This window comes from Aricia agestis, chromosome 16 (genome assembly GCF_905147365.1).
Source record: "Aricia agestis chromosome 16, ilAriAges1.1, whole genome shotgun sequence".
Lineage (NCBI taxonomy): Eukaryota > Metazoa > Arthropoda > Insecta > Lepidoptera > Lycaenidae > Aricia > Aricia agestis.
This window is the reverse complement of record NC_056421.1, coordinates 12,228,870-12,256,337: the sequence shown is the minus strand read 5'-3', so window position 1 is coordinate 12,256,337 and position 27,468 is coordinate 12,228,870. Positions and strand designations below refer to the sequence as shown.

At 36.2% G+C, this 27,468-nt stretch overlaps 1 protein-coding gene and 1 long non-coding RNA gene across 2 annotated transcripts; one reads left to right on the top strand and one right to left on the bottom strand.

Moving 5' to 3' along the window:
- The first annotated feature begins 874 nt into the window (after window positions 1–874).
- LOC121734716 lies at window positions 875–21,648 on the top strand. The gene is made up of 2 exons (XM_042125314.1): window positions 875–912; window positions 20,170–21,648. Exon 2 carries the CDS (start codon window positions 20,173–20,175, stop codon window positions 21,580–21,582), a length of 1,410 nt encoding a protein of 469 aa, XP_041981248.1. The 5' UTR covers window positions 875–912; window positions 20,170–20,172; the 3' UTR covers window positions 21,583–21,648.
- LOC121734717 lies at window positions 2,427–12,435 on the bottom strand. Its single transcript, XR_006036780.1, has 3 exons — window positions 12,424–12,435; window positions 8,624–8,630; window positions 2,427–2,483 (listed from the first exon to the last, which is right to left on the bottom strand). It is a non-coding gene; the product is annotated as an uncharacterized LOC121734717 (long non-coding RNA).
- Window positions 21,649–27,468: the final 5,820 nt, after the last annotated feature.

Below are 27,468 nucleotides of genomic sequence, written 5' to 3'. Positions count from 1 at the left end.
AGCAAGTTATATAAAAGCTTTTAAAAATATATCACATCAACATGTCAAAATTGTCCTATGATGAAGAAAGCACAATAATTATTATGTGAAAAATACTATACGTGGGAGAGCCATGCTTCGGCACGAATGGGCCGGCTCGACCGGATAAATACCACGTTCTCACAGAAAACCGGCGTGAAACAGCGCTTGCGCTGTGTTTCGCCGAGTGAGTGAGTTTACCGGAGGCCCAATCCCCTAACCCCTACCCTATTCCCTTCCCTACCCTCAACTATTCCCTTCCCTTCCCTTCCCTATTCCCTCTTAAAAGGTCGGCAACGCACTTGCAGCTCTTCTGATGCTGCGAGTGTCCATGGGCGATGGAATTTGCTTTCCATCAGGTGACCCGTTTGCTCGTTTGCCCCCTTATTTCATAAAAAAAAAAAAATCTACAACAACTTTTCAAAATTTTGCTGATGAGAGCATTTAAAATGCAGTGCTTTTAATTTTATAAGCAAAATTAAGCGTCACGAGGTCCCCCATACAAAAGTGAAAAAATGTGGTCTTTCAGCGCTGCCACTTCCTCAGTGAACTCTCTACAAGGTACACACCCTAAAGTATTATCACTTAGTTTTTTACATCCTGTAGAGATACTAAAATATGTTTGCCGCGATTTCTTTGCTCTGATATATTTATTTAGCACGCAATAGCCGTACATATTTCAGGATGAGGATTATGGATAGATAAAAAAAAATATTTTTATTTTAGACTAATTTTGTCCATACCTTCGATTTACCTGCGCAAGCGCATGCATTATCTAGCGATACAACGTCGCGGCTTTCATCTGTGTCTGCTACCCTGTTACCTCACGGCTCATGGCGTAACAGTAAGCGGCAGTCCGAGTGTGTCCGCCCGCGCCGCCTGACCACGATCACGGTACAGTCCTACTGTTTAAGAATATACTGTGTCATCGGATTTTCGGCTGTGTCATTGGATTTTGGATTGTGTCAGATTTTTGGTTGTGTCATTGTAGTTTTGGTTGTATCTGCGATTTTTATGTGTACCATATTGCAGACAGGTTTTTATACGCGGTATTTTGTACGCTACACTCGATTTATCGTGTCATTTTTGTGTCATAAATTTTTCGGCCGTGTCAGCGATTTTCGGGTATGTTCAAAAGTAATATGAGTTATGACACGGTGTTTTCATCTCTACGCTTCACTCGATTTTGATCGTGTCATTTTTATTGGGTCATTGAATTTCGACCTGTGTCATATTTCTTCAGAATAATGATGGTGTTTTTGGTTGATAAGCTTAGCTAGCTTTTTTGTGAACGGATTTTAAGTTTTGTGACCGGATTTTTAGATGTGTCATTCTTAATATGTGTCATATTTTGCTAATGGGTTAAATTACCACGTTCAGTGCGTCAATCGATTTTGACTTAAGTCATTATTTAAATACATAATATCTCCAAAAATATTTTTCTTTGAAAAGTTATTTCTTTGGAGCCCAAATAAATAATATTACGGCGTACAAAGTTAATTTATTAAGTTTGTTGTTTGTCCTCGAAGATTTATTGACCTCAATCTGCGGCTTAATATATCAAAGTTAAGAGTTCTATAAGAATCTTAATAAGCTTATTTCGTAATAATTAAGTGGTAATATTCAGGCTGACTTGTGAAATTAGACTTTAATGTAGGTAACTTGAATGTGGTATTTTCATTTAGCTTTTTAAAATAATTTTATACCTTATTTCGTACTTATCAGAGAAGAAAAAAACACAGCGTGTTTTAACGCTGTGTTTTTCTTCTTCTCTGGTAAGAACAAAGTGATTTTAGGGTATGAATCTTTTTTATTGAGGGAATAAAATTTATATTTCGCCGTTGGCCTAAAATTTTATTACCCGTAGTAAGTAGTAAGTACCCGATTCAGAAATAAAAAAACTCAGAAGAATCCTAAACCGAATAAGTTATGTAAAAGTCTGTCTACAGTACCTATTACAAAATACGAAGTAGTACAAAAAAAGTTCAAGTAAAACCAAAAGTCAAATGTTGTAACAAATTTAAAATTCCATTACGACATTAATAGCTTATAAATGACTATTTCGCAGTAATTATGAATTATCATAATGTACAAAATATAATTTCTTCATTTACAAATGATTGGAAATTTAAATTGGGACATTAATGCATTAATTTAACATTAGTCACAACTAAAAATGCGAGAAAATTTTAGGTATTACGATTCATGGGTTTGAACTTTGGTGGTTGAAGTGGTATTGTGTTTTTATTCTCTCCAGTAGTCTAATTAATTCGAAACTTTGCATACGTATTAACTATTAAGAACCCAAGACAATGCAATAAGTTGTTAAAAATTAAAAAAAAAAAATGCACGTTTTTTTTTAGTTTTTTATGTACTATTACTTTTAGACTCTTTTGGTACTTATAGATAGCAATGTCGCAACGACACGTCGTCTACAGTTGTCGCGTGTCGCTCAGTTCCAACTTCTACATTCAGGCCGGGTTCACACGGCACAATCCTGCACGTTTTCTGCACGCTTTTTTGCAGTATACGTCTTAACGAATAAACAGTGGCGCATTACGCATACAATGTATATAGAACCATTCACACGTCAATTGTACTGCACGATTTGTTGCAGTACAATCAGCGTATGAATGTAATAAGACATATACTGCAAAAAAACGTGCAGGATTGTGCCGTGTGAACTCTTACTTGTAACATTGGTTAGACATAATGCGACCAAGCAGGTTCTATGAATCAATTTCTCTGAAGGTACATTTTAGATTGGAGACCTAGAGACCCAAGAACGTGCTCCGACCGCTTTCATAACAAGTTTGACAAACTTGGATCTATACATTATTTAATAACCAGTACTTAGTTTCCGATCTACTAAGAGTCTTCTATTAAATAATCAACTTAGTTGTCAAACTTCATTATCTCGTTTTCGAAATTTACAGCTTGACATCCTGTACTCATACATCATACATCCCTTGACAGCCGGAGGCCCAATCCCCTACCCTATTCCCTTCCTACCCTTCTCTATTCCCTTCCTTAACCTCCCCTATTCCATCTTAAAAGGCCAGCAACGCGCCTGCAGCTCTTCTGATGTTGCGAGTGTCCATGGGCGACGGAAGTTGCTTTCCATCAGGTGACCCTTTTGCTCGTTTTCCCCCTTATTTCATAAAAATAAACAAAAGAGTGTGTTTTAAAATATGGTGCTTTTCTTTAATTTAGCTACATGATGGCAACCCAACGCTACGCTTGAACGCACTGTTGACAGAAAATGTACTAAGTGTTGACAAGTACTGCAATTTTGCCAGTTGCCACAAATATTTTTTTAGTTCCAGCTGTCACCACGCCAGACTATTTTATGTCAAGCTGTAGGTAGTCTCTGAAATTTTAACCTTCCTCTTTCTTTGTCCTTCTCAAAAAATGAATTTCTCTTTATCTTAATCCCTCTTATAATAATGTTTGTACCTATTAAACTAAAGTTGACGACAACATAACATTGGTTACAACAATTTACCTAGCAGTAGTCCCGAAGCGCACAATTTCCAAGATTTCCAACCGACTAATACGAACTGAAGACACGTCGTTAGGGAATAAAGTGGCTAAATCTATTCGTGTAAATCTAAATACTACACACACTGGCAAAATTAGCGGAACATAGGTAAAAAGGGCCAAAACTTGAACTCAAGTGGGTCGGGCTTTCTGAAAGCCTTTTTTATAGCTTCTAAGCTCATTCAAGAAATAAAATATTGAACAAAACTGGCAAGTTGACAGGTTTTTATAGCAATTATGCCCTAATAAGTGTTTTTCGATTATTGACGTTGTAAGTGTTCCTGATAAGAATGGCGTTTTAGCGGGGTGCAAGGTATGCTCAGCTCATTTGATTGTTTGGTTTTTGGAAGAACACATTGCTTAGATACAAAATTAGTGATTTCCCAGCATCTGCGACAGCTAGAGCTGTAACCACGATAGAGAAAGGTCACACCTACCGTTCGGTCAGTCAGGCCTTAGGTGTGTCGGCTTCCGTGGTTCATCGTAACTTTCAACGCTTCAGAGAGACTGGATCTTACGTTCGGAGACGAGAACAAGGCAGATATCGGGTGACAATGGTTCAGGATGACCATTTTGTAAGGAAACAAAACTTAAGAAATCGACCTCAAACTGCTATGCAGACACGAAACCTGTCGGAACAGGTCCAAGATGAACGTGTAAGTGATTGTACAGTAAGAAGAAGACTCAAAGAAGTTAAATTAAACTCAAAAGTGCCAGCAAGGGCACCAAAACTTGAGACAGGACACCGAAGAGCCAGGCTAAGATTTGCGCGTGAACATCAAAATTAGACAAGTGAGTGAAATCTTGTGCTGTACAGTGATGGGAGCAAATTCTGTGTACATTGTATTGACAGGCGATAAAGAATGTGGATAAATCATAAGGAAAGCTACAGGCCATCAAACTTACCGGAAACAGTGGCCTATGATTCAGGCTTCGTAATGGTTTGGAGTTGCATATGATTTGGAGCCCGCATGGAGCTGATGATTATAGATGATGGTACTTTGACAGTACAGGGCTTTAGCACCGACATCCTGGAACTGCATGGTGTGCCTTTTACACAGTTTTAGGTAGTAATTTCAATTTTATGTGCGTCCATAGAGTAAGAAAATCGGGCATTATTACCTAAACGATGCTGGCGTAGCCCAGGTGGAGAGGCCAGCGTGGTCTACGGATGTAGATCCGATTGAAGACGTGTGGCATATCAATGGGTGAACGGTACGAGTTAAAACTCCAGCTCCAAAATGTGTCCAGGAGCTCGAGTTGGCGCTACTGGAGGAGTAGGAGAATATCCCACAGGAAATGATTGACAATTAAAATGCAAGCATGGAATGGCGTATCCAGGCCCTCTTGAGATCCATAGAAGGCATTAAACGCTTTTAACATGGCATTTCTTTAATAAAAATGGAGAATTTATCTTAAAAACTTACTACTGAAATTTCAAAGATTTTCTTAATTTTTTGATTTTTGCTATTTTTTTTTTATTTTTCACGTTTTTATGCCACAAATTTATATAAAATTTATTGTTTAATAATCAATTAGTAAATAAATAAATAAATACATAAAAATCAGTGAACAATTAAAAAAAAAATGAAAATTTTGTTATGTTCCTCTAATTTTGCCGGTGTGTTTATTTGAGTGCTCGCTTGAATAACCCCGGCTTACAATTCATTCGGATCTTAATCCATACTATACACTCTTAAAACGCTAACACTGTTTTTCGATACAAACGTATTCCCCAATTTACTCCCTGGACAATGCGTCTAGACAAATGATTTTTTTATACAATATTGGGATCTGTTAAATCTATGCCTCTACCCTAAAAAATATAACCCTTCAAAAATCGCAAAAAAATCAATGTCCCGTATCCCGCCAAACCACCAACCAAAAACAAATTTGAAAGATCTAGATAAAATAAAAACGTAGATGCATAGACTCACTCCTCCTGTAGATATTTTTAAAAAAATAGGTTCTATTTTGAAGGAGGAATCAGAGGACTGCGTTACCTCGATTTACTGTATCTGTCTCTATCACAATACACGTGCCGGCGCAGGGTGAAGCGTGATGGCAATAGTTTCTTCGTTTAAATTCTACTGCACCCGCGTTCCCTCTTAAGTCTTGTAAGTGCAAAAGTGTGGATGTATCAGTATGTTACCTCTTTGCGCTTAAGCCGCTGAATTGATTTTGATGAAATTTGCTATGCAGATACTTCGAGTCCCGGGAAAGGACGATAGTTTTTGTTGCGGAAAATATACTGTTCTTGCGCGAAAACATGGGGCACCGGAGTTGCGGGCGTCGTGTATTTAAAATGTAATTTTCAAAACGGTGCGAAAGAAATTACTTTTCAGAAAACTGTGAGCACAAATTCAAGCTTTCATAGATACTTTGTATTCAAAGTAATGCACAGTCAAGAGAAATATAACAGGCCCTTGGAGAATTAGCGCTCAATAAAAATAAAACCGTGTTTATGGGTTAGGTTATTAATATTGTTCTAGATTCTAAGTTCCAGTTCAATACCTATAATGAGCGTTTGTTTATACTATATCTTATTAATGCTTTGCAGTTGTCTCAGTATGTTTTGCTAAAACAAAAAGTCTTATATGGATTGATTAACAGCCTGCACTTTAAAGTCTTACTGTGGATGAGTTTAGTAATTTTTGCATTGAGGAGTAACATACAATTTAAGTGGAATACACATAAAATTTAATATTACCTATGTCTGTTTGTAATTTTAAATAAACAGCTTTTAACATGGCGCTTTGAAGTATACAATAAGATGTTGAAATCAATGTTTGTCTTAGTTTATAGATAATATTGCATATAAAGTAAGCTTATTAAGACAGCTTAGTTAAGACCGTCAGCCGTGTCACAGAATAGATAATAGTACAGCCGTATATAGCTTGTTGTCATAATAATTATCACTAGCTATTTGACCGAGTTTTGCTCGGTATTCGATAAAACACGAATGAAAACATTTTCTAAAAATGATTCCTAGCTAGATCGATTTATCGCCCCCCCGAAACCCCCTATATACTAAATATCATGAAAACCGTTGGATTATTTTATCGACCGACAAAAATTCAAATAAAATGTCACTTTATGACATAGGCTATAGGTTTCATTTTCTACCGACATTGGTCTAGCAGGTCTTATCGCCCCCGAAACCCCCTATACACAAAATTTTATGAAAGTCGTTGAAGCCGATTCCGAGATTCCAGTTATATAAGTATATATATACAAGAATTGCTTGTTTAAAGATATAAGATTACTATACACTTATCCAGAATATATTATTATACGATACTAATTATACTGCTCATGTAACCAAGTTATAATATTATTATGTTAATGTATAGATTTGGCCTTGTCGTTTTACTAAAAGTCCATAAGCTTCCATTTACAACAATGCAAGGTATTTTCTCACAATATCAATTACGCTAACCTTCTTATTAATCACTCGAATGCATTGACACGTTAACTAAACATCCACACTAATATTATAATTATTGCAAGTGTGTCTGTCTGACTCTGTTATCTCTATAATGGGCATTGTCCAAAAAAAATCACATGTACTTTTTATTTTTTTTTTCGTTAAAATAGGGTATTTTAAGAATATAAATTAAATAATTTTGAAATTCATTGGCTAGTTTTTTCTCAATAAATTTTTAAAGTTTCGCTCTGACGTCATCATCGGCGGCCAATTGACCTCTGCAGTATGCTTTAAATTTCCTTTCAATCTTATTTATAATGGCTGGTTCGTCAAATGCAAGTTCTCATTATGTGAAAGCTGATACGAGAAGCTTACCAAAAGTTCGAAACGTAATGTTGGTCGAATTTATTGCTAATTTAACGCCATTGAAGGTCAAATAAAGGTTAAACATATTTGTTCAAAAATGTAAGTAACTAATGGGAAATTTTTTTCGTTTACATACAGAAAAACGATCACTGACCTTATTCCTCGAAATGTTTTTGTAATGAGCAAAATTAAAAAAAAATGGACAATCCCCATTGCTGAACCGATTTACATAAAACTTGAGATAGCGACACCTTTAGTCCCGGGAAAAAGCCATAGGACTTTTCTCCTTAGTTATTACCATGCGTTAAATATTTTTATAGAGTTTGGTACCTACCTTATCGTTATCAGTTTCTCCCTCTTTCTTTCCTTCTTTTTTTGAAGACATTTTAAGAATCATCGTTCTCTACTTTCCAGACTAAAGCTTTTATCCAAAAACTAGTTTTCTAATTTTTTATATTACCACAAGCTTTTGCCCGCGGCTTCGCTCGCGTTAAGAAGTAATATTATATACAAACTTTCATCCCCTATTTTAATCCCTTGGAGGTAGAATTGATCAAAATCCTTTCTTAGCGGATGCCTACGTCATATCATCTACCTGCATGCCAAATTTCAGCCCGATCGGTCCAGTGGTTTGGGCTGTGCGTTGATAGATCACCATATCAGTCAGTCACCTTTGAGTTTTATACATATATAGATTTTATATTTCTCCTCTGAAATTGTACAGATTTTAATATACAACAATATTAAAATATTACAAGCCAGCCATACAAAAACAGCCTTCATACAATCGCCTTTCGCAATGAAGCGCCTTGACTTGATCAATTAACACAGGTCGTATGATATGTTTGGAATAATCATCACTACCGCCATCATCATCAAAATAAGTCTGATTGATACCGTGGCCTCATAAAACCGGCGTGATATTGCAACGTTGCAAGTACCGAAGGCCCAAAAAGTTTGAAAAATTTTAGAAGTCTAGCTGTAGCGGTTCTTCAGATACAGCCTGGAGATAAACAGACGGACAGACAACGAAGTCTTAGTAATAGGGTCCCGTTTTTACCCTTTGGGTTCGGAACCCTAAAAAGAGCAGAAACAGACCTTACATTTTCTTCGCGCGGTAGCCAAATAGTTTTATTCTCTCTAAACTGCGCTGAGTCTACTCTCCCTCCGTGATCCATCTTACGAATTCCAGATCAAGCCATGATTACGGACACGACTTTTTGAACCACCCCCAAAAAAATGTACAATGCTGGTAATTTTTCCCAACAAAACTACTTTTCTCAAAAATATAATTAAAGCAGTGTTCTGTACTTCATGTTAATACTAGATGACGCCCGCAACTCCGTTGCGCCAAAACTCGATTATCGCGCGCGAATCGTACATTTTTCTGGGATAAAAAGTATCCTATGTCCTTTCCCGGGACTCAAAGTATCTCCATGCCAAATTTCAGCAAAATCGGTTCAGCGGTTTAGGCGTGAAGAGTTAACAGACAGACAGACAGACGGACAGACAGACACACTTCTACAGAACCATTTGAAACTATGTACAAACTACAGACAGACAGGACAATGTTAGCGATATCTCCGCTGCAAGCTTGTGTCAGTCATTGCACAACTGACTTTGGCAACCTATTGATGAGAAACATCACTTTCGTCATGAGTCTCCTCTAGTAACTATAGGGTGTCTTGCAAAGTGTTGAGTAATTATTTTGGAATGAAGTTCCTTATCACGCGTTCGGCGTAAAGGAGGCTAGACAGAACGATATTTGACCTTGACACTTTTTTATTAGTACCTGCATGGTAGGGGCAGAGGGCGTTGATAGTATTCCTGTGCGTCAACTAGAAAGCGTTTATTGAGAATAAACAGCGACGCTTTGTTAGTATTCCTGGGCGTTTTTTGGACATAAGAAATAACTGCGTTCCATTCGGGTGTCCCTTGACACCTCTCAAGTTTTTTTTCCTGAAGGCAGGTCATTGTAGCCCTGACGTCACTGCGACCCTTGAGGATCTATTGTAACTCTTTCGCATTAGAGTACCGTCCCCAACCCAATACTGCTCTTAAATTGAACGATGTGGTTGGGGTTGGTGCCACGAATTTCCTCTGTGGATGAGTATACGACCAAGGTGCCTATTTCAGCTCTGTAGTAGAGGAGGACAGTCGAGGAGAAGGTGAATAGGTGTTGGGAAATATCTCTTGGTCTATCTTTTGGCGCAGTCGAAAAATCCGAGCCGATCTCTCTGTATTTCTACTCTATATTATCGGTTGTTTTGTTTTATTATCTAATTGAATGTTTTTAATTGTGTTGCGTTACTCGTTTATCGCATGGAAACAGTACATTTTCCTTCCCCAGACTCAAAGTATCTCCATACCAAACAGTCAAATTGGGTCAGCGGTTGGGTCGTGAGGAGGTAACAGACAAACAGAGACAGGCGCATAAGCTGAGTCTCATCTGACTGAATAAGGGCGCTATTCCTGTCATTGATGTTGTTACCCGAGCGCGGATGTGGTCCGCATTCTCCTGGCCTCCTCTTCGCCCGCGTGATAGGAAAAACATCTATGAAATGACAGAATTCGGGTACATTTCATGCGGACTATGCGCGCTCGGGCAATGGACAACTATCGGACACTCACATAAAGTTAATATACCTAGCGGAATAGAGCAACAATCTCGAGCAGCTGTCAAACAAAACCAAAATTGGTTTTCATCTGTGTGAAAAATATTATGTGTACGTATACACAATATGACATACACAAGCATGATTGAACATGAATTCTATGAGATTAAATTGTCAACGTGCGGCACGTGCCGACTGGACGTCAAAAAAGTGTGCTGCTGTCATGATCACACGTCTCTTTTTACCACGCAGTGTTACTGATAGTGACATCTCGCTTGCTCAGGCCTTTGTTTCTCTATTCCGCTAGGTATATTAACTTTATGGACACTCATGAGTCATGACTGGAAAAGCGGCCTAAAGTTTATTTCACGAACTCTTTAGGTATCCCCTCATCCAATAAACTTTTTAACTTAATTAGTTTCAAAAACCTGTTACAGAAAACTTTAACTCAAGAAATTGAAATAAAATCCTTTAATTTTAAGCCTCAAGTTCCGTTATTCCGTATTCTTCAAAACACTGTTTCATTGAGACAGCTACCCGGGTTTTATTAGCTGATAGATGGGCACAGTCTTAAATATAATAAAACCCCAATTCAGCGTTTGACGAAGGCGAAATGAATGTTCCAGTTAGGGGAGCCCAGGAAGGGATTTTGTGACATTAATGCTTGTACTAATAATATGTATTCTGTGACATTAATTAGAAGTAACTCACAATAAGCCAGCAAAGATGTCCGACAGGCGACATATTCTTGTCATGGTATAAAATTGACGACTAACATTATTAGTTCACGGACTAGTTAGCCTGTAAGGTATCTATACTAATATTATAATAATCTATATATATAAAAATGGATTTTCAAATGTGTTAGTCGCGTTAAAACTCGAAAACGGCTGGACGGATTGGGCTGATTTTAGTCTTAAAATATTCGTAGAAGCCCAGGGAAGGTTTTAAAGTGACACAAAGTTCACCGGGACAGCTAGTCTATACTATAATATTATAATTGGGAAGAGTTTGTTTTTTTGTTTGTTTGAACGCGCTAATCTCAGGAACCACTGGTTCGATTTGAAAAATTCTTTCAGTGTTAGATAGCTCATTTATCGAGGAAGGCTATAAGCTATATTTAATTACGCTAAGACTAATAGCAGCGAATAAATAGAGGAAAATGTGTAAAAAAACGGGGGAAATTAGTTGAAAGGAAGAACTACTGGAGCATTTTTTCTGTTATTTGGCACAGATAAGAAGTAGACCAGGTGAAGGATCGAAGGCTATTTTTTGTGGACTAATTTGTGTGTGAAATATCTAATTTACGCGGGCGAAGCTGTGCAGAAATTATATTTCGCGTGGTCACGACATCACACGTAAACGGCTGGACCCATTTTGCTGAAATTTGGTATAAAGATACTTTGAGTCCCGAATAAGAACATAGGATACATTTTGTCCCGGAAAAATGTACGGTTACTGTACAATATACGGCGGTTACTATACAATATACTTTTATGATTTGCGCGTAAACTATTCAATCTATTTTGATGGAATTTGGTATGGAGATACATTGAGTCTCGGGAAAGGACAAGGAATACTAATTTTGTCCCGGAAAATGTACGGTTCTCGCACAATAAACTTTTATAATTATCGCCTAAACTATTCAATCTATTTTGATGAATATGGCTATACTTTCAGTCTCGGGAAAGGACAAGGGATACTTTTTATCCCGGAAAATACACGGTTCCCGCACAATAAACTTTTATGATTCTCGCCTAAACTATTTAATCTATTTTGATGAAATTTGGCATGGAGATTAGAGATACTAATTTGAATCTGGGACAAGTAATGTTTTTTGTCCCGGAAAATGTGCGGTTCCCACACAATACACTTTTCTGATTTGCGCTTAAAAAAAAAAAAAAAAAAAATAAAAAATGTTTTATTTCTGAGTAAATTTGAATCAAATTTTTTCAGAATGTCTACCTGATGCCTACCACCGGTTCGGGAACTACCCCGGCGAGAAGAACCGGCGTAAGAAACTCGCACGGGTTCCACTTTTTACCAAAAAAGTGAGAGAAAAATTATTCTTTTAAAATAAAGTTTACAATTTTGTAACTTAATATTATATACAATGTCAACATACATAATTGTAAGTCATAATATAATAATGTAGAAGTAGCCAAGCAAGAAGCCATCCTACTCCCAAGATGTGCCATCTTCTATGAAATCATTGACCTTATAATAAGCTTTGGCACACAAACGCTCTTTGACTACTTTTTTAAATTTATTAATGGAAAGATTTTGAACGTTTTCTGGGATTTTATTGTAAAGGCGTATACATTGACCTTTAAAAGATTTACTGACTTTACTAAGTCTGATCACTGGCATGTCCAGCTTGTGCTTATTTCTAGTATTTCTACAGTGGATGTCACTTTTAACTTTAAATTTATTTATATTTTTTCTAACATATATTACATTATCCAAAATGTATTGAGAAGCAACAGTTAGAATACCAATTTCTTTAAATTTATCTCTCAGAGATTCTAAAGCAGACATTTTATAAATAGAACGTATGGCTCGCTTCTGCAGCACAAATATTGTATTAATGTCGGCAGCGTTTCCCCATAAAAGGATTCCATATGACATCCTACTATGAAAATAACTAAAATATACTAATCGTGCCGTGTCTTCGTCAGAAATTTCTCTAATTTTTCTGACTGCATATGCTGCAGAACTGAGCCTACCTGCTAGATTAGCAATGTGAGGACCCCACTGTAATTTACTATCAAGTGTAATACCTAGGAATACAGTGTTATCTACCAAATTCATCTTCTCATCATTTAATAGCACATTGGTTTGGACTTGCCTAACATTGGGCAAAGTAAACTTTATACATTTAGTTTTACTAGAATTTAAAAGTAAGTTATTAACATTAAACCAATGTACTATTTTTGAGAGAGCACTGTTTACCTCGTCGTAGTTCGACTGTTGTCGCTTCACTTTAAAAATAAGTGAAGTGTCATCAGCAAAAAGCACTATCTCATTATTATTATCCTTTACTAGATAAGGTAAGTCATTTATATAGATGAGAAAAAGAAATGGGCCTAAGATAGATCCCTGTGGGACACCTAATTCTATTTTGGTTCCATTGGACCTTTTACTATTTACCTCAACCCTTTGAGTCCTATTTTTAAGGTAAGAAGTCAAAAGGCTGAGAGCAGAGTCCTTTATGCCGTAGTGGCGCAGTTTCCTGATCAATGTAGCATGCTCAACACAATCGAAGGCTTTGGAGAGATCGCAAAACACACCTAAGGCATCCTGCGACTCCTCCCAAGCTTCAAAAATACTACAAAGAAGTCCTATACCAGCATCCGTTGTGGATCGACCCTTAGTAAATCCGTATTGGTTATCGTGCTTAAACGACTCAATCGATGTACGGGAACAACTATAAACTAAAGTCCACGCGGACGAAGTCGCGGGCAACAGCTAGTTTTAAAATAAAAAAATACACTTTTATATTAATTTAACTACATCTCTTTTTGTGTAGGGCTTGGCTATATTGTAATTATAAATTATATAAAAAAGCATACATGTAATAGGCATTACTTTATTTCTACGTTTAAAATGGCTGAAGCCTCATATCATCAATGCTGAAATAAAAATACACTCATAAGTTTTCTTCTGCATTTCCTTTCCCATAAAATTGAACGAATAGCGTTCTGGGCTCCCCTACTCTTCACAAATGTGTAAATTAAGCGTGAGGTTGGGTGATAAATTACATGGGAAAATCAATAGGAGTGACAATGCCGTACGTAATTATTTTATGTACGTACTACGTAGTACAGTATGATTACTATCCCTACTAAACTAACCCTCTTAGTCATAAAAAGATTTTATCTATCTGTCAAGCTATCAAACAACTAAGCTAAAGTAACAGAAAAGGACAAAACACTGTTTAAACTTTAATAGGAAATAATAAATTACAGCATTTTTTTCACGCTAGAGGCAGCACAAGCATACACAGTAAACAAAAAGTTTTGTTCGACGTTTGACAACGTTTCTGTCAATATTCTGATATGAAGTGTACCACATGGCACTCTGACCTTTGCATATTATATCTTGTGCAACCACTAACCACAGTGTGTATCTATTTAATTAATAATTTGTAAGGTGGAAAGGATAGAGATTGAATTGAGGTTGGATAGCAGCAATTCTAAATAATAATGTGTGTAAATCGCTCTAGCTAGCCGTTAGGTTAGTAGCTAGGTAGTTATTATTATATAAATCGTCATAATATATTTGCATGAAAACTAAGGAATTTGAGATCAAAAAGTTGGTCGCATACATTTCGATTATTACGCAAGCTTAAAAATGATATTTACTCAGATAACTGTGTCGTGCTGTATGCCATTAACCTTACACAAAAGAATTACATAACGTGTGTCACGCGAGCAAAACTACGTACATTGCGCGTTTTGCTATCGAAGAGTTTCGTTGCCAATTAACAAGAAGCGATGTATGATAAAACGAGCGAATCTGTCGCTCCTTTCACTTTTGTCGGTTTTGTGGCGATTTAATCAGTACATTAACGTGGACGTAGAAAGTGTTACGTATCACGTAATTAACGTAACTGGCTGATAAGTGGCACGAATCTCTTGACCCTCATTATCAGACAAATCGTTGGTTGTTCGCTTTAAATTTTGTGATATTATATAAATGTATAAAAAGGGATTATACACTCGTAAATTATTATATTCTACGTGTATATTTTAGGTCCCAGATGTTGTTGCCGTCCCCGGCTTCTGGATGCAAAATAAGGGCGAAGAATCGAAAAAGGGATTTTTTTATTTAAAAATGATATTATTTTCTTTTCCGAGACTCAAAGTAAGTAAAGTAGTAGTCTATGCCAAATTTCAGCAAAATCGGTTCAGCGGTTTGGGCGTGAAGAGGTAACAGATAGACAGACAGACACAGTTCCGTATTTATAATACTAGTGGGGATCATGAATGAAAGTAATAATAATTGTAAAGATAGATAAATAAAATAAAAAGCCTTGTATTTTTCTCTAACTTAAGCTAATTTAACAATTAAGTAATAAGTATCTACTTACTAGTGCGTTAACAATATTTTATTTTTGACTCTACATAATATATTTTACACGTAAAAATTATAAACATAATAGAAATGTTACAATTTATAAAAAAATATGCTAATATAGTGAAGAATTATTACTAAAAACGCTCTTTAACTCTTTTATTATCACGCAAACTCACCTAGAACTTCATACGTTTTGCAAAGTTTCATTTACGCATTTCCATTCGGAACGTATGTTCAAAGGCCAACTGCAGAACGAGAATTGTTCATTCAGATATTACCTCTAACGGAACCTTTATGGCGAGAACTTAAGGTTTAATTTACAGAAACTCCGAGGTAGTATATCTGTGAAAGGCAATATTTCACTTCTAACGTCCCTAACTTACTGCATGCCTTAACGAGTTCTCATATTCACTATTATTCTTTGTTTCATTTGAATATGTGTAAGTTGTGTTTGAACCTTTGTGCAGTACGTGGTAGAAAAAAATGTGTCGCTTTTCTGATTTTCTTTATGGTCAATAATGCTTTTTAGTAACATACTTGCACCTTGCAAGGATCTTAAGTTTACATAGCAAATTCCAATTCCATAGAATGTATTGGCTAGTTGCAATTAAACGTTAAACTATAGTACAGGATAACATTTTTTTTATCTTATCTTATATCTTTAAACGAGCAATTCTTGTATATATGTATATAATTGGAATCTCGGAATCGGCTCCAACGATTTTCATGAAATTTAGTATATAGGGGGTTTAGGGGGCGATAAATCGATCTAGCTAGGTATAATTTTTAGAAAATGTAATTTTATTCGTGTTTTATCGAATACAAGTCAAATAGCTAGTTACAGTTATCAAGCAAATTTTTAGTGAGAAGCTTCATTTTGATAAGACGAACAACATTTTTATCTGCGAAAAATCTTGAAAGTGGTAGCTAACAGAAATAGAAATGATTTCATACTTTGCTACTCACAAAAAACTAGCTTGATACTGATAGTAATAAAAAAAATTGTTCTAGGGCTCCCGTATTACTAAGTTTTCTGATAACAGAAATCTCATAAATAATTAACGTTATACTATCAATATATTATTTTAACATCCAAAATATTCATAATCGCATAAATATGAGCCACATATTATGTTTTGTTACATAATGATTTTGTTATTACACAAGAGATTTTTGACAGTTCTGAGTGATTAGTTTCGTTGCATAATAAGTTAAGTAGGTTAATTTATTTGGGAGTTGGGACCAAAAGGGTATGCTTTTTCGTTACCAATAACATAATTTTGACCGGTTTTGGTAAAATTAGTTATGGGAAGGACACAGGATACTTTTTCCCGGAAAAATCAACGGTTCCCGCGCGACAAACGAATTTTGGCGCAACGGAGTTGCGGGCGCCATCAAACTCAAAATTTTTATTCAGAATAAATTTTTGCAGATATTTTCTGAAAGTCTACATGATGCCTACCACCGGTTCGGGAACTAACCCGGCGAGAAGAACCGGCGTAAGAAACTCGAGGGGTCCCACTTTTTTTTTATACATCATAGTCTATAAATAATTATAAAATAAAGATAGTATAATAAACAAACTCTATTTTAATTCACAATTCCAGACTCTTTTATCTGCAAAAGAACTTGAGTCCCTCAAGAGCAATAATCATTTACATTTTAACAAATGCCTTGAGGAAGTTAAAAGTGTAATTAAAATAAAGTGTACAGGGAAATCTATGGAAGCACCCTGATATAATTAAACACTTGCAGTTCTTTGTTTTGTATGAGCTGGTGTGAGTATATTGTCTTCATTGCGAAATACGGTACTCTAATTCTAATTTACAATACTTTTTTGGTCTGGTCCATTTTTTATCACACTATAATATTACATGGTATAATAATACATCTGCCTGGTTTCAATGAAACCAGGCAGGAGTAATTTTATAGTGCCCAAGTATTATGTGCGCAGTACACACAAGAGCACTCTCTAGTCCGACACGACTGGCGAAAGATCAGGCGCAGGACCGACTTCTTATTATGCCCATCCGACGCTTGGATCATCTTACTTGTCAGACAATCAGGTGATCAGACTGCATTGTCACGACCCACAACCCACGACCTCCGAGTCAGGAGCCACGCTCTAAACCACTGGACCACGGAGGCCCCTGCGCGGTCCAGTGGTGACACCGAACCACAATATGATAATGAAATGATCTCAAGCTAACTTGCATTCTACCAACTAATGCATTAGGGTCCAAACTTAAATATTTCTCTCTTCTGCATCTTATTTGATGCTTACTTCCTCAAGGTATGCCAGCCACCAGCTGATTACTTTCACTATTAAAGCCGTTAAACAAACTGCATAATATAGATTGCTTTAACATTTATTGCAAACTAGATGACGCCCGCAACTTCGTTTATCGCACAGGAACCGTACATTTTTCCGGGATTAAAAGTATCCTATGTCCTTTCCCGGGATTCAAAACGTCTTCATACCAAATTTCAGCGGAATCGGTTCAGTGGTTTGGGCGTGAAGAGGTAACAGACAAACACACTTTCGCATTTATAATATTAGTATGGAAGTATGGATATTAATATATTGTTTGATAGGAAACGAAGCTGTATTTATATCGCATGGAAAAAGTAGAATTAGAGTACACAATATATTTTAATTCCTTATGAACGTAACAGCAAATAATAATTTTAACAGAAAAGCGTCTTCAAACAGTATATTTTCCTAATCATGAAATTATATGTAAATTATCCTTTTCCCGACAAAAAAACAATCATCAAAATCGTTTCACAAATTGCAAAGTGATCCGCGAATAAACCAAAAAAATATACGGTTGAATTGAGAAAACACCTTTTATTAAGTCGGTTAAAAATAGCGAGAGAAGTTAAATTTCGAACATGTACACTGTACACTGTACAGCCACAGATTACGTCACATTTCAAAGCTTTTGGCACCTTTTATTTCCCGGTTTTTTGACCTGACTGTACAGTGTACACCTGTAGTGTTAGCACGGCGACCAGCGGAAATGCGAAAGTATGGACAAACTGTGGAAATAAACCTAAGGTGCCGTTCCGATCTTTTTTCGTTCCGAAAAATTCAATTAAAATGCCACTTTATGACAGACTATAGTATATGTGATAATGTAGGATATTATTTGAATTTTTAGAACTATAGTCTGTCATAAAGTGGCTTTTTAATTGAATTATTCGGAACTAAAAAAGATCGGAACGGCACCTTAAGTTTATCTCCACAGTTTGTGACTATAGTCTGTCATAAAGTGGCATTTTAATTGAATTTTTCGGAACGAAAAAAGATCGGAACGGCACCTTAGGTTTATTTCCACAGTTTGTCCATACTTTCGCATTTCCGCTGGTCGCCGTGCTAGCACTACTGTACCGTCGTTTCAGTTAGCCAGTGAAAACAAAGCATTTTTCATACGAGTGTCAGAGGCCATTGAATACGTGTGTTGCGTGCGGCATGCCGATGCGAAGAAAGTGATGCTACGTGCCGCGTATCGCCGTGTATATTTTATTGCGGTTGTAGGGATGGGACGTGTCGTAATAATCGATATTATTGGAACGAAGTTCCATATCGCGCGTTCGGCGTAAAGGAGGCTAGACAGAACGATATTTGACCTCGACACTTTTTTATTAGTACCTGCATGGTAGGGACAGACGGCGTTGATAGTTTTTTGAGAATAAAGAGCGACACGTTGTTAGTATTCCTGGGCGCACATAGACATATAGATGGCGTTTTTTAAATAATTTTATTTAGTTTATGTATAAAGGTTTTTTGATCATAAGAAATAACTTCGTTCCATTCGGGTGTCCCTTGACACCTCTCAAGTTTTTATTTACAATTAAGCCTAATATTGTAAAAGCTAAAGTTTTTGAGTGTGTCTGTTTATTACTTCTTCGTAAAAATGTGCTGATGTGATGTGATTTTTGCTATGCTAACGTGTCATCCAAATTAATCCATGGATTAATAAAGTTCTAAGTTTAGGCTCTGGATGAAATGTTAGTACTTTAGAACTCAAGAAGTCTATACTTTCTTGGGATAAAAAGTACTAATTTGTTCATCCAGAGAGAGAATAGCTTAGAAAAGCTACTTATACTGTTAAACTAAAAAAAATATTATGTTGTTTTTGAGTTAATGTTTGCTCTACCTCAATGGATGCAATTCCATAATTATTATCGTCGTCGAATCCAGAGTTTTGGTGTGCATGTGGGTTTTTTTGTGCTTATATTATAGCAAGCAAATTATTTAACAGGTTGGCAACTTAGTAATTGCGGATTTCACTAATAGAATATGGCTTCAGTAGAACTTTTTAGGTTGCAGACATGAAATAGTAGCTGTTAATAGTCAAGTAGTAATTTCTTGAATTTTTCCACAAAATTAACTATCGATAATCGATATAACATTTTTTCCCTCACTATTCTCGAGTGGGCTGTTTTATGGCGGTCCGTATAAATGACCTTATTAAATACACTATCCATTTACTCCGACCTTGTCCACGTAAGAGTTTATTATTTTCACTGCTAATATATTCTATATAGTTCGGTCTTATTATCTTTTATCTGTTTACATAAATTTATGTAAAAGTGTCGTTAGGTTGCCACAATAACTAGAATATAAAGAAATGTTTACTTCCAGTTACATTTTGTTGGTCAAATATATTTTATTTTATCAGTCTTTCAATATTTGAAGCTCAATATTATTGAAAAACAAAACGTACAATAATTGTTGTTTGTTCCTTTGTAGTACCAATACTACATTAGTTTGAAGACAATTAGCAATTAGGTAACCTACAGATTGATTTTAAATAACAAAGATTGCATTGTCTTATTGTTGTTAAGCTCGCGCAAAAAATATCAATTTATTCTCAACGTGTGAAATATTATGACACACTTCCTCCCTCAGGATAATAAATATGTCTAAAAGGGCATATTCTGGTATCATATAATGTCGTCTCTAATTTTCCTGCAAGAAAAATATGGACAATAATTTATCTAAGTTACTTTGACGCTGCTACTTCTACTGAACTACATTACACAAATCCATATTAATATTTACAGTGGAATTTATTTGGTACTGCAATATTATATTCATCTATTTTTTTTTTTCAGAAAATGAAGCTGTATTGGTACTGCTTCGCTGCAGTGCTAGTTACAATCACTCATGCGGCCGTGGACGTCGAGAAAACAGTGCAACAAGTACAAAGTATACTTAAAGCTAACACATTACTACCAAGACTATCGAGGGAAGAAATAATACAACTCCTCAATGATATCAAAGCTGAGGATGCCAAATCATCTGCATCAAGAGAGAAGTCAAGTGAAGTAACTACAACTACATTTAAGAGTACCGAAGAAAATGAAGTTCTTTCAATATCAGAAGAACATTCCAAAGATAAAGACAATAAGATTCAAAGAGAAGTAATAAGAGAAGTTGACGATCTTGCAGCAGCTTCCGGAAAAGATAATCTTGTAGAAAGTACAACGAAATCTACCGGACAAACTTTAACCGTAGTACTCCCATATACTCCACGAGATGGTTCTTCTTTACAAGAATTGTACACTAGGCCACCCCGTCTAGAAATAGTCACAGAAAAAGTTACCCCGAAACCAAAGAAATCTGTTAAATCCAACAAAAATATTCAAGACATATTAACAACTAATTCTAAGATTGCGAATAACCAGAAATTAGATTTTCCAGCCGAGCTTCAAGCATTTTTAGATAGTCATGGATTAAAAGGCGATCAAGGAAAAGATCATTTTCTACTACCTCTCGATGGATTTAAGCCTTTGCCACCTGGTAAAGTCGTAGATGGAACAGTTCAGTTGCCAGAAAACATTTTACTGACTTATGACCTACTGTCACCATCAGACTTGGCATCGAGTAGTGATCGACTAGCAGCACATTCAAATGCTAATTACCTGTACGAACCATTACGTCCAGAATTGCCTTTTGAATTGGACACTTCGGCTTCAGAAAATAAAGACGTCAGTCTTCCATACGATATGCCAAAACCCCGTAAAACGAAATCTGCTAAAAACTATGAGCCCATAGATTATGATTCAGTTAAGGTTATTCCTTTAAATCAAGGTCCCAGTCTTGTTGCTGATGAGAGCAAGATTAGCGAGCAAAGTAAGAGACAAACAAATGAAGCCAATGTTACTGATGACACTGCCGCAAACGAAACTACGACGATATTCGTACCTACCGTAAATACTGAGGGTGAATCAAGAGATGAAACGACTACAGCAGCAACTACCTCGAGTGCTGCTCCTGCAGCCGACAGTCTACCTGCTGACTCCGATTCTGGCGCATCCATTGCGGATCTAGAAGATTCCTTCGGAGGAGCAGCACCCGAGATGCCAGGAGATTCGATGCTGCCCCCGCCAAAGAAGAACGGCTTCTATTGGATGGTGGATTGGAACAGCTTCCTGGAAGTCGGAGACGGTGATACTAAAGTGAACATTAGATTCGAACCTAAACTAGGAGATCCACAGATGTTTTTACCTGTTAATGTTCCGTAATTTAAGATTGATTTAGGCGAGTAGTTCTAGTCTTAGGGGATTATTTAATGGTGTAAATAAATTAGGCTAATTTTTATCTATGTTATTGCTAATTTAAATATTTAATAACATTTATTAAATAAATTGTATGAAGTCACATGCAAAGTGGAGATTGCTCGTTCTTAGTTCATTGCACTGAGTTGAAAGCCGTCACGCCTTGCGGAAAATGACATGTAGTGATTTCATGCAGTTTCTACGGTATTCGTTGAGTTTAATAAACAAATCATAGAAAATGTTTATTGTCCGCTTTGTGGGGTTGTTTTACAGGAGTTATTTTTTTAACAGTCAGCCAGAAATTGACCAATCAACATCTTTATTGAAAAGATGAACTGTCAAGTAACTATGGCACTATGTCATTTACTTCCTTGTATATTATTAGAATGTTATTATAATTATCTATTACATGATATGTTAAAATAATTTAACGCAAAAATGCGAGCATAAAACCAACTGTTGTCGAGGTTACTTAAATATATTGAGGCTTGACAAAGAAGTATTATAATAAAAGATGTAACAAAACTAAGTGATAATGCTTAAGGATGTATATATGTGTTCTTTGTGTAGCGTTCACTGTGAAAGTAGCAGCGCTGAAAGACCAATTTTTTTCTCACTTTTGTAAGGGGAAGCTCGTGACGCTGGGGCGCTTGCCCATTACATAATTGCAAAAGAAAATTAAGGCACACGTGTACACGCTCTAAATTTAAAATTTGTACACAAAAGAACACATTTGAAATCAACCGTTTTCGAAATTAGAAAATTAAAAAACAACAACAAATATGGCCGAAATATCCTTTAAAAACCACTAACGAAGGGCCGGTAATAAATATGAAACAACGTGTTGGCGTGATTTATTGGGCACAGTTCTGACACAAACATAAATTAGGGGACTCGAACCCCGACTCCCGTCCTTATATTGAACTCATAACTTAAGTCCTAGAAACTCGGAATGGCCAATTAAAATTATGCCGTTTCGATATTATGAAATGGCGGAAAGCTACAATACGAGTGAGACGTTAAAAGGTATGTAACTACTTATAGAATTTTCGCCGTACTATGTAAGTACTTGAGTACGGCGTGAGGCTTGACGTTACGCATTAACGTAATTAAGGTAATTTCACGGGATCCGTACATTTTCCCGCAAAAAAAATCGTCTATGTTCCTCTCTGTCGCCTACCTATATCTATGCCAAATAACATAAAAATTTCTCTAGTAGATCGAGAGATGGGCGCCTTCAAAATGTGTTCGACGTTTTTTCCACATTTTCCTATGATTCTTCGCTCCAATTGGTCGCAGCATGCAGTTATATAGCTTAAAACCTTCCTTGATAAATGAACTATCAAACACTTAAAGTTTTTTTCATTTCGAATCAGTAGTACCCGAGATTAGCGCGATTAAACAAGCAAACTTTTCATTTTTATAGTACAAAAAAGAAGATACTCGTATATCGTATGCAGGCTAAATAATATTATGTTAATATCATTTCAAAGCGTATTCGATAACGTCAGTTGGTGCCATTTAACATCGCCTTAAACTTATTTGTATTTGAAACTTGGCTCCAACAGAAATTCCCAACAACCGGTATTAACAACAGATGTTTGGTAAACTATGTAGCAGCATGCTTCCCAACATAGTTACAACATCTTCATATTTTGGACTATTTTAAAGGAATTTTGAAAGTATGATAAGACAGGATATATATTTTAATATCATAATATAAGAGAACTACAAGTTTTACTGTTATAAAATACTTTTATAAAGTACTTTTATACAATATAAAATCAATTAGACACACGGGAGGAATCCTGACGCGCACAGAAAGTCCCCTGTGTGAGTAGGTATATATTATGTCGTAGGATTATATTTTGATAAATCGAATTATCGAAAAAAATTCTAGGGATTTCGCGAAAACACGGATAATTAGATAATGCTGTTTATATTTTTCAATTTTTCTAAAAAAAGTTAGGTTTTTTAGAAAAACATGAGTTGCCTTAGTAAAATTGCACATTTTTAACGCTGATTGGCTTGATTTTTGCTTACTGGCCAACTCTTATTCTGATTGATTACTATCTTTTCCTATTTGAGGTATTAATACCATAGAATTATAAAGGGAAAAAAATGACAATGCCTATTCATAGGAACTTTACCTTTTATTTAACCTTTTTCTCATCTCAACTGTAACCTCAGAATTAATTACTGGTTTTGTTGAACTTTCAGCATTGTCACTTGTATCAGACATTTTGTATTTACAGACACACTTTTAGATTAAACTTTGCAAGTCAACTTTTTATCAAAAACTGCTCGTTTACAAAAACAACCACAAACAGAAAAACGCGTGACAATGAATTGACATTTAAAACGTCAAGTCTTCAACCAATCAGAGAAGATGTTGTTGTGGGTCGCTTAAACCGACCAATCAGTGATATTTGTCGATAATAACTAACGACTCGTTTCGCAATCTTACTAAGGCGACTCGCGTTTTCCCGAAAACACTACCTTTTTTTTCAGTAAGGTTGAAAAATGTAATCACCATTGTCTAATTATCCGTGTTTTCGCGAAGTCCCCAGAATTTTCGCGATAATTCGATTTATCAAATCATCCTACGACATATACAACAGCTACAACCGCTTGAACGCTTGACCGCATGACTGCTTAGCAATAGCTAGTTTTTAAAGCGTCCCCAATTCAATTTACTGTCATTTTTCGCAATAAAAACTGCGGAAAATTCTATTAATAAGTAGTTAAATATAATTATTTAAATATTAGCGGAAATCCGCTGCGCCCCGACACAGTGTGCGATACGCGCATCCGCTTCCATACAAATTGTATGGAGGCGGATTTTTGCGATGAGCCCCGGCACGCTGAGCCCCGGCACGGCCTGTCTCAATGTGCTCACTCCTTTAAGAAGCATTTTGCAGATTTATTTTGTTCGTTCACATTGGTTTATTTGTTGCTTTATTTGCATCAAAGCTACCAATCGGATTTTGTTGAAATTTGGTACAAATGTAAAATGAATCTCTGTGAATGATCCAGTCTACTTTCTATGACGATAAACTGTAGGGTTCCTATGTATTTAACTTCATCAGTACCGGAGTCCGGAAATCACCTGGTATAAATGAAATCTGTTATCAACCTGGTAAGCCTGATCCTTCACACGAGGGTCTGTTCATTTCATTTTACTCTCAAAGTTAGTTCGTAATTCTACTGAATAAAACCACATCATTAAAACTTGCGATAGCAAATTGCAGTTGTACGAGTATGCACAACATTTGTACACCTATTTACGTGGTTTTTTCAACAAAATCGAGTAAACAGCGTATTATATTAATACTAGCTAACTCGGCAGATGTTGTTTTGCCAGGGTTCCGTAGCCAAATGGCAAAAAACGGAACCCTTATAGATTCATCATGTCTGTCTGTCTGTCCGTCTGTATGTCACAGCCACTTTTCTCCGAAACTATAAGAGCTATACTATTGAAACTTGGTAAGTAGATGTAGTCTGCCAATTTTGATACAAAAATGGAAAAATTGTTACAAATTTTAAGGGTCCCCATAGGTACAACTGAAACAAAAAAATTTTTTTTCATCTAACCTATGCGAGTGGGGTATCTATGGATAGGTCTTCAAAATCATATTGAGGTTTTTAATATCATTTTTTCTAATCTAAATAGTTTGCGAGAGAGACTCTTCCAAAGTGGTAAAATGTGTGTCCCCCCCCCCTCTAATTTCTAGAGTAGGGGCATGATAATTAAAAAAATATATGATGTACATTACTATAAAAAACTACCAACGAAAATTGGTTTGAACGAGATCTAGCCAGTAGTTTTTTTATACGTCATAAATGGTAAACCTTAATTTAACTTTCATTAAATCAAGTGAAATATAAAATGAAATCAAAAACCTTTCATTTTCATAGAAATAAACCTTATTGCTGCTGCGGAACCCTTCATGGGCGAGTCCAACTCGCACTTGGCCGGTTTTTTATGAAATAAGGGGGCAAACGAGCAAACGGGTCACCTGATGGAAAGCAACTTCCGTCGCCAATGGACACTCGCAGCATCAGAAGAGCTGCAGGTGCGTTGCCGGCCTTTTAAGAGGGAATAGAGTAACAGGGGAGGGATAGGGATGGGAAGGGAAGGTAATAGGGGAGGGTAGGGAAGGGAATAAGGTATTAAGTAAGGTAATATAGGGAAGGGAATAAGGTAATAAAACACAGCGCAAGCGCTGTTTCACGCCGGTTTTCTGTGAGAACGTGGTGGTGTGGAACGTGGAACAAATCACTTAGGTCCTCCATCTGGCTAGGAATCAACTTCTCAGATAGTACAATGTAGTGTACAGATGACTTGCTATCATTGAAATCAATTATTATGAAAAGGGCGCATTTTGACTGTATAAAATCATTGGTTTACAAAGTAATAACTCAATACTTTAAAATGCATTTCAATAAATTGTTTTAATTAAAAGCAACATAATATTATGACTTTTCCATAAAAAAAGTGTACATGATCCTTTCGTTAGGTTTGTAATTTTAATTAAAATATTTTTAATCCAACGTCAGAGCTTTAGCTAAAGGACCTTTGGAATGAACACTTCTTAACTTCACTTCAGCATATTTTCTAGAGGAGTTTAATGAAGTCGAATAGACTTGAGTAGGCTTTATTAAAAGAAGTATAGTATTTGGAAATCAAAGCTGATATTTTATTTCACAAAAATGTATAAACAAAGGAAATTTTCCATATACAAATATTAGAAATGCGAAAGTGTGTCTGTCTGTCTGTCTGTCTATTACCGAATTCTGTCATTTCATAGATGTTTTTCCTATTACGCGGGCGAAGAGGAGGCCAGCCTGCCTAGCATACGCCAACGAGTCAAAGTCAAAGTCAAAACATCCTCACTCTACATGTATTGACTTTGACTTTGACTTTGAGTGAGATATCTCGTTTGCGTATGCTAGGCAGGCAGGAGAATCTTTCACCTCCTCGGACCACATCCGCGCGCGGGTGACATCATGCATGACAAGAAAAACGCTATTTCAATCACATGAGACTCAGCTTATGGGTGTCTGTTACCTCCTCACGCCCAAACCGCTTAACCGATTTCGCTGAAATTTGATATAGAGATACTTTGAATCCCGGGAAAGGACATAGGACACTTTCTATGCCGAAAAATGTACGGTTCCCGCGCGAAAAACTAACTTTAGCGCATGCGGGCGTCATCTAGTGTATAAATATAACTATAACTCGACTACACAAGAAATTTCCAAAAAAATGCAGACTTTACTCGCTACGAGGGCACATACTTACATATTTAATAGAGGTACACATAATTGGACTGTCATTTAGACAGTCGATTTTCATCGAGCGGCGTAAATCGTGCGGCTATAGTCACCCGTGTAATTTGTAAACTTCTCATAAGCGGTTAAAAAACTAGTATCGTCTTTTACTTGGAAAACAATTAGTGAAGGACATTTTATAGGTTGTATTATTCTTAAGAAAATACATTAATTAGTACAACTTTAGTAACCCAAAACAAGTCGTGACTCTAGAAAACACAGCATTAGTTATAACTTGAATAACAATCAAACTGGAAAACTTCTAGCTTGTTAGCGAGAACTGTCGTCGTAATACTCGATTCCTATGGGAATAGCTGAGAACTATAATAAGGTGTTCTGGACTTGACGTGCCATTTAGATTCCGTCAAGCTGCAATTTTTCCAGAATATTCCAGCGTTTTTTAGAGCAAAATCAAATCAAATTGTTTTACAAAGTTAATTGTACTTCCAACTTTCGAAGTTAAAGAATTTATTTCATAGGATAGACCTACGTATTTTGGTTGGCTTTTATTAATTCCAG

Coding starts and splice junctions, on each gene's coding strand:
- LOC121734716 (XM_042125314.1), top strand. CDS start 20,173: ATGAAGCTGTATTGGTACTGCTTCGCTGCAGTGCTAGTTACAATCACT.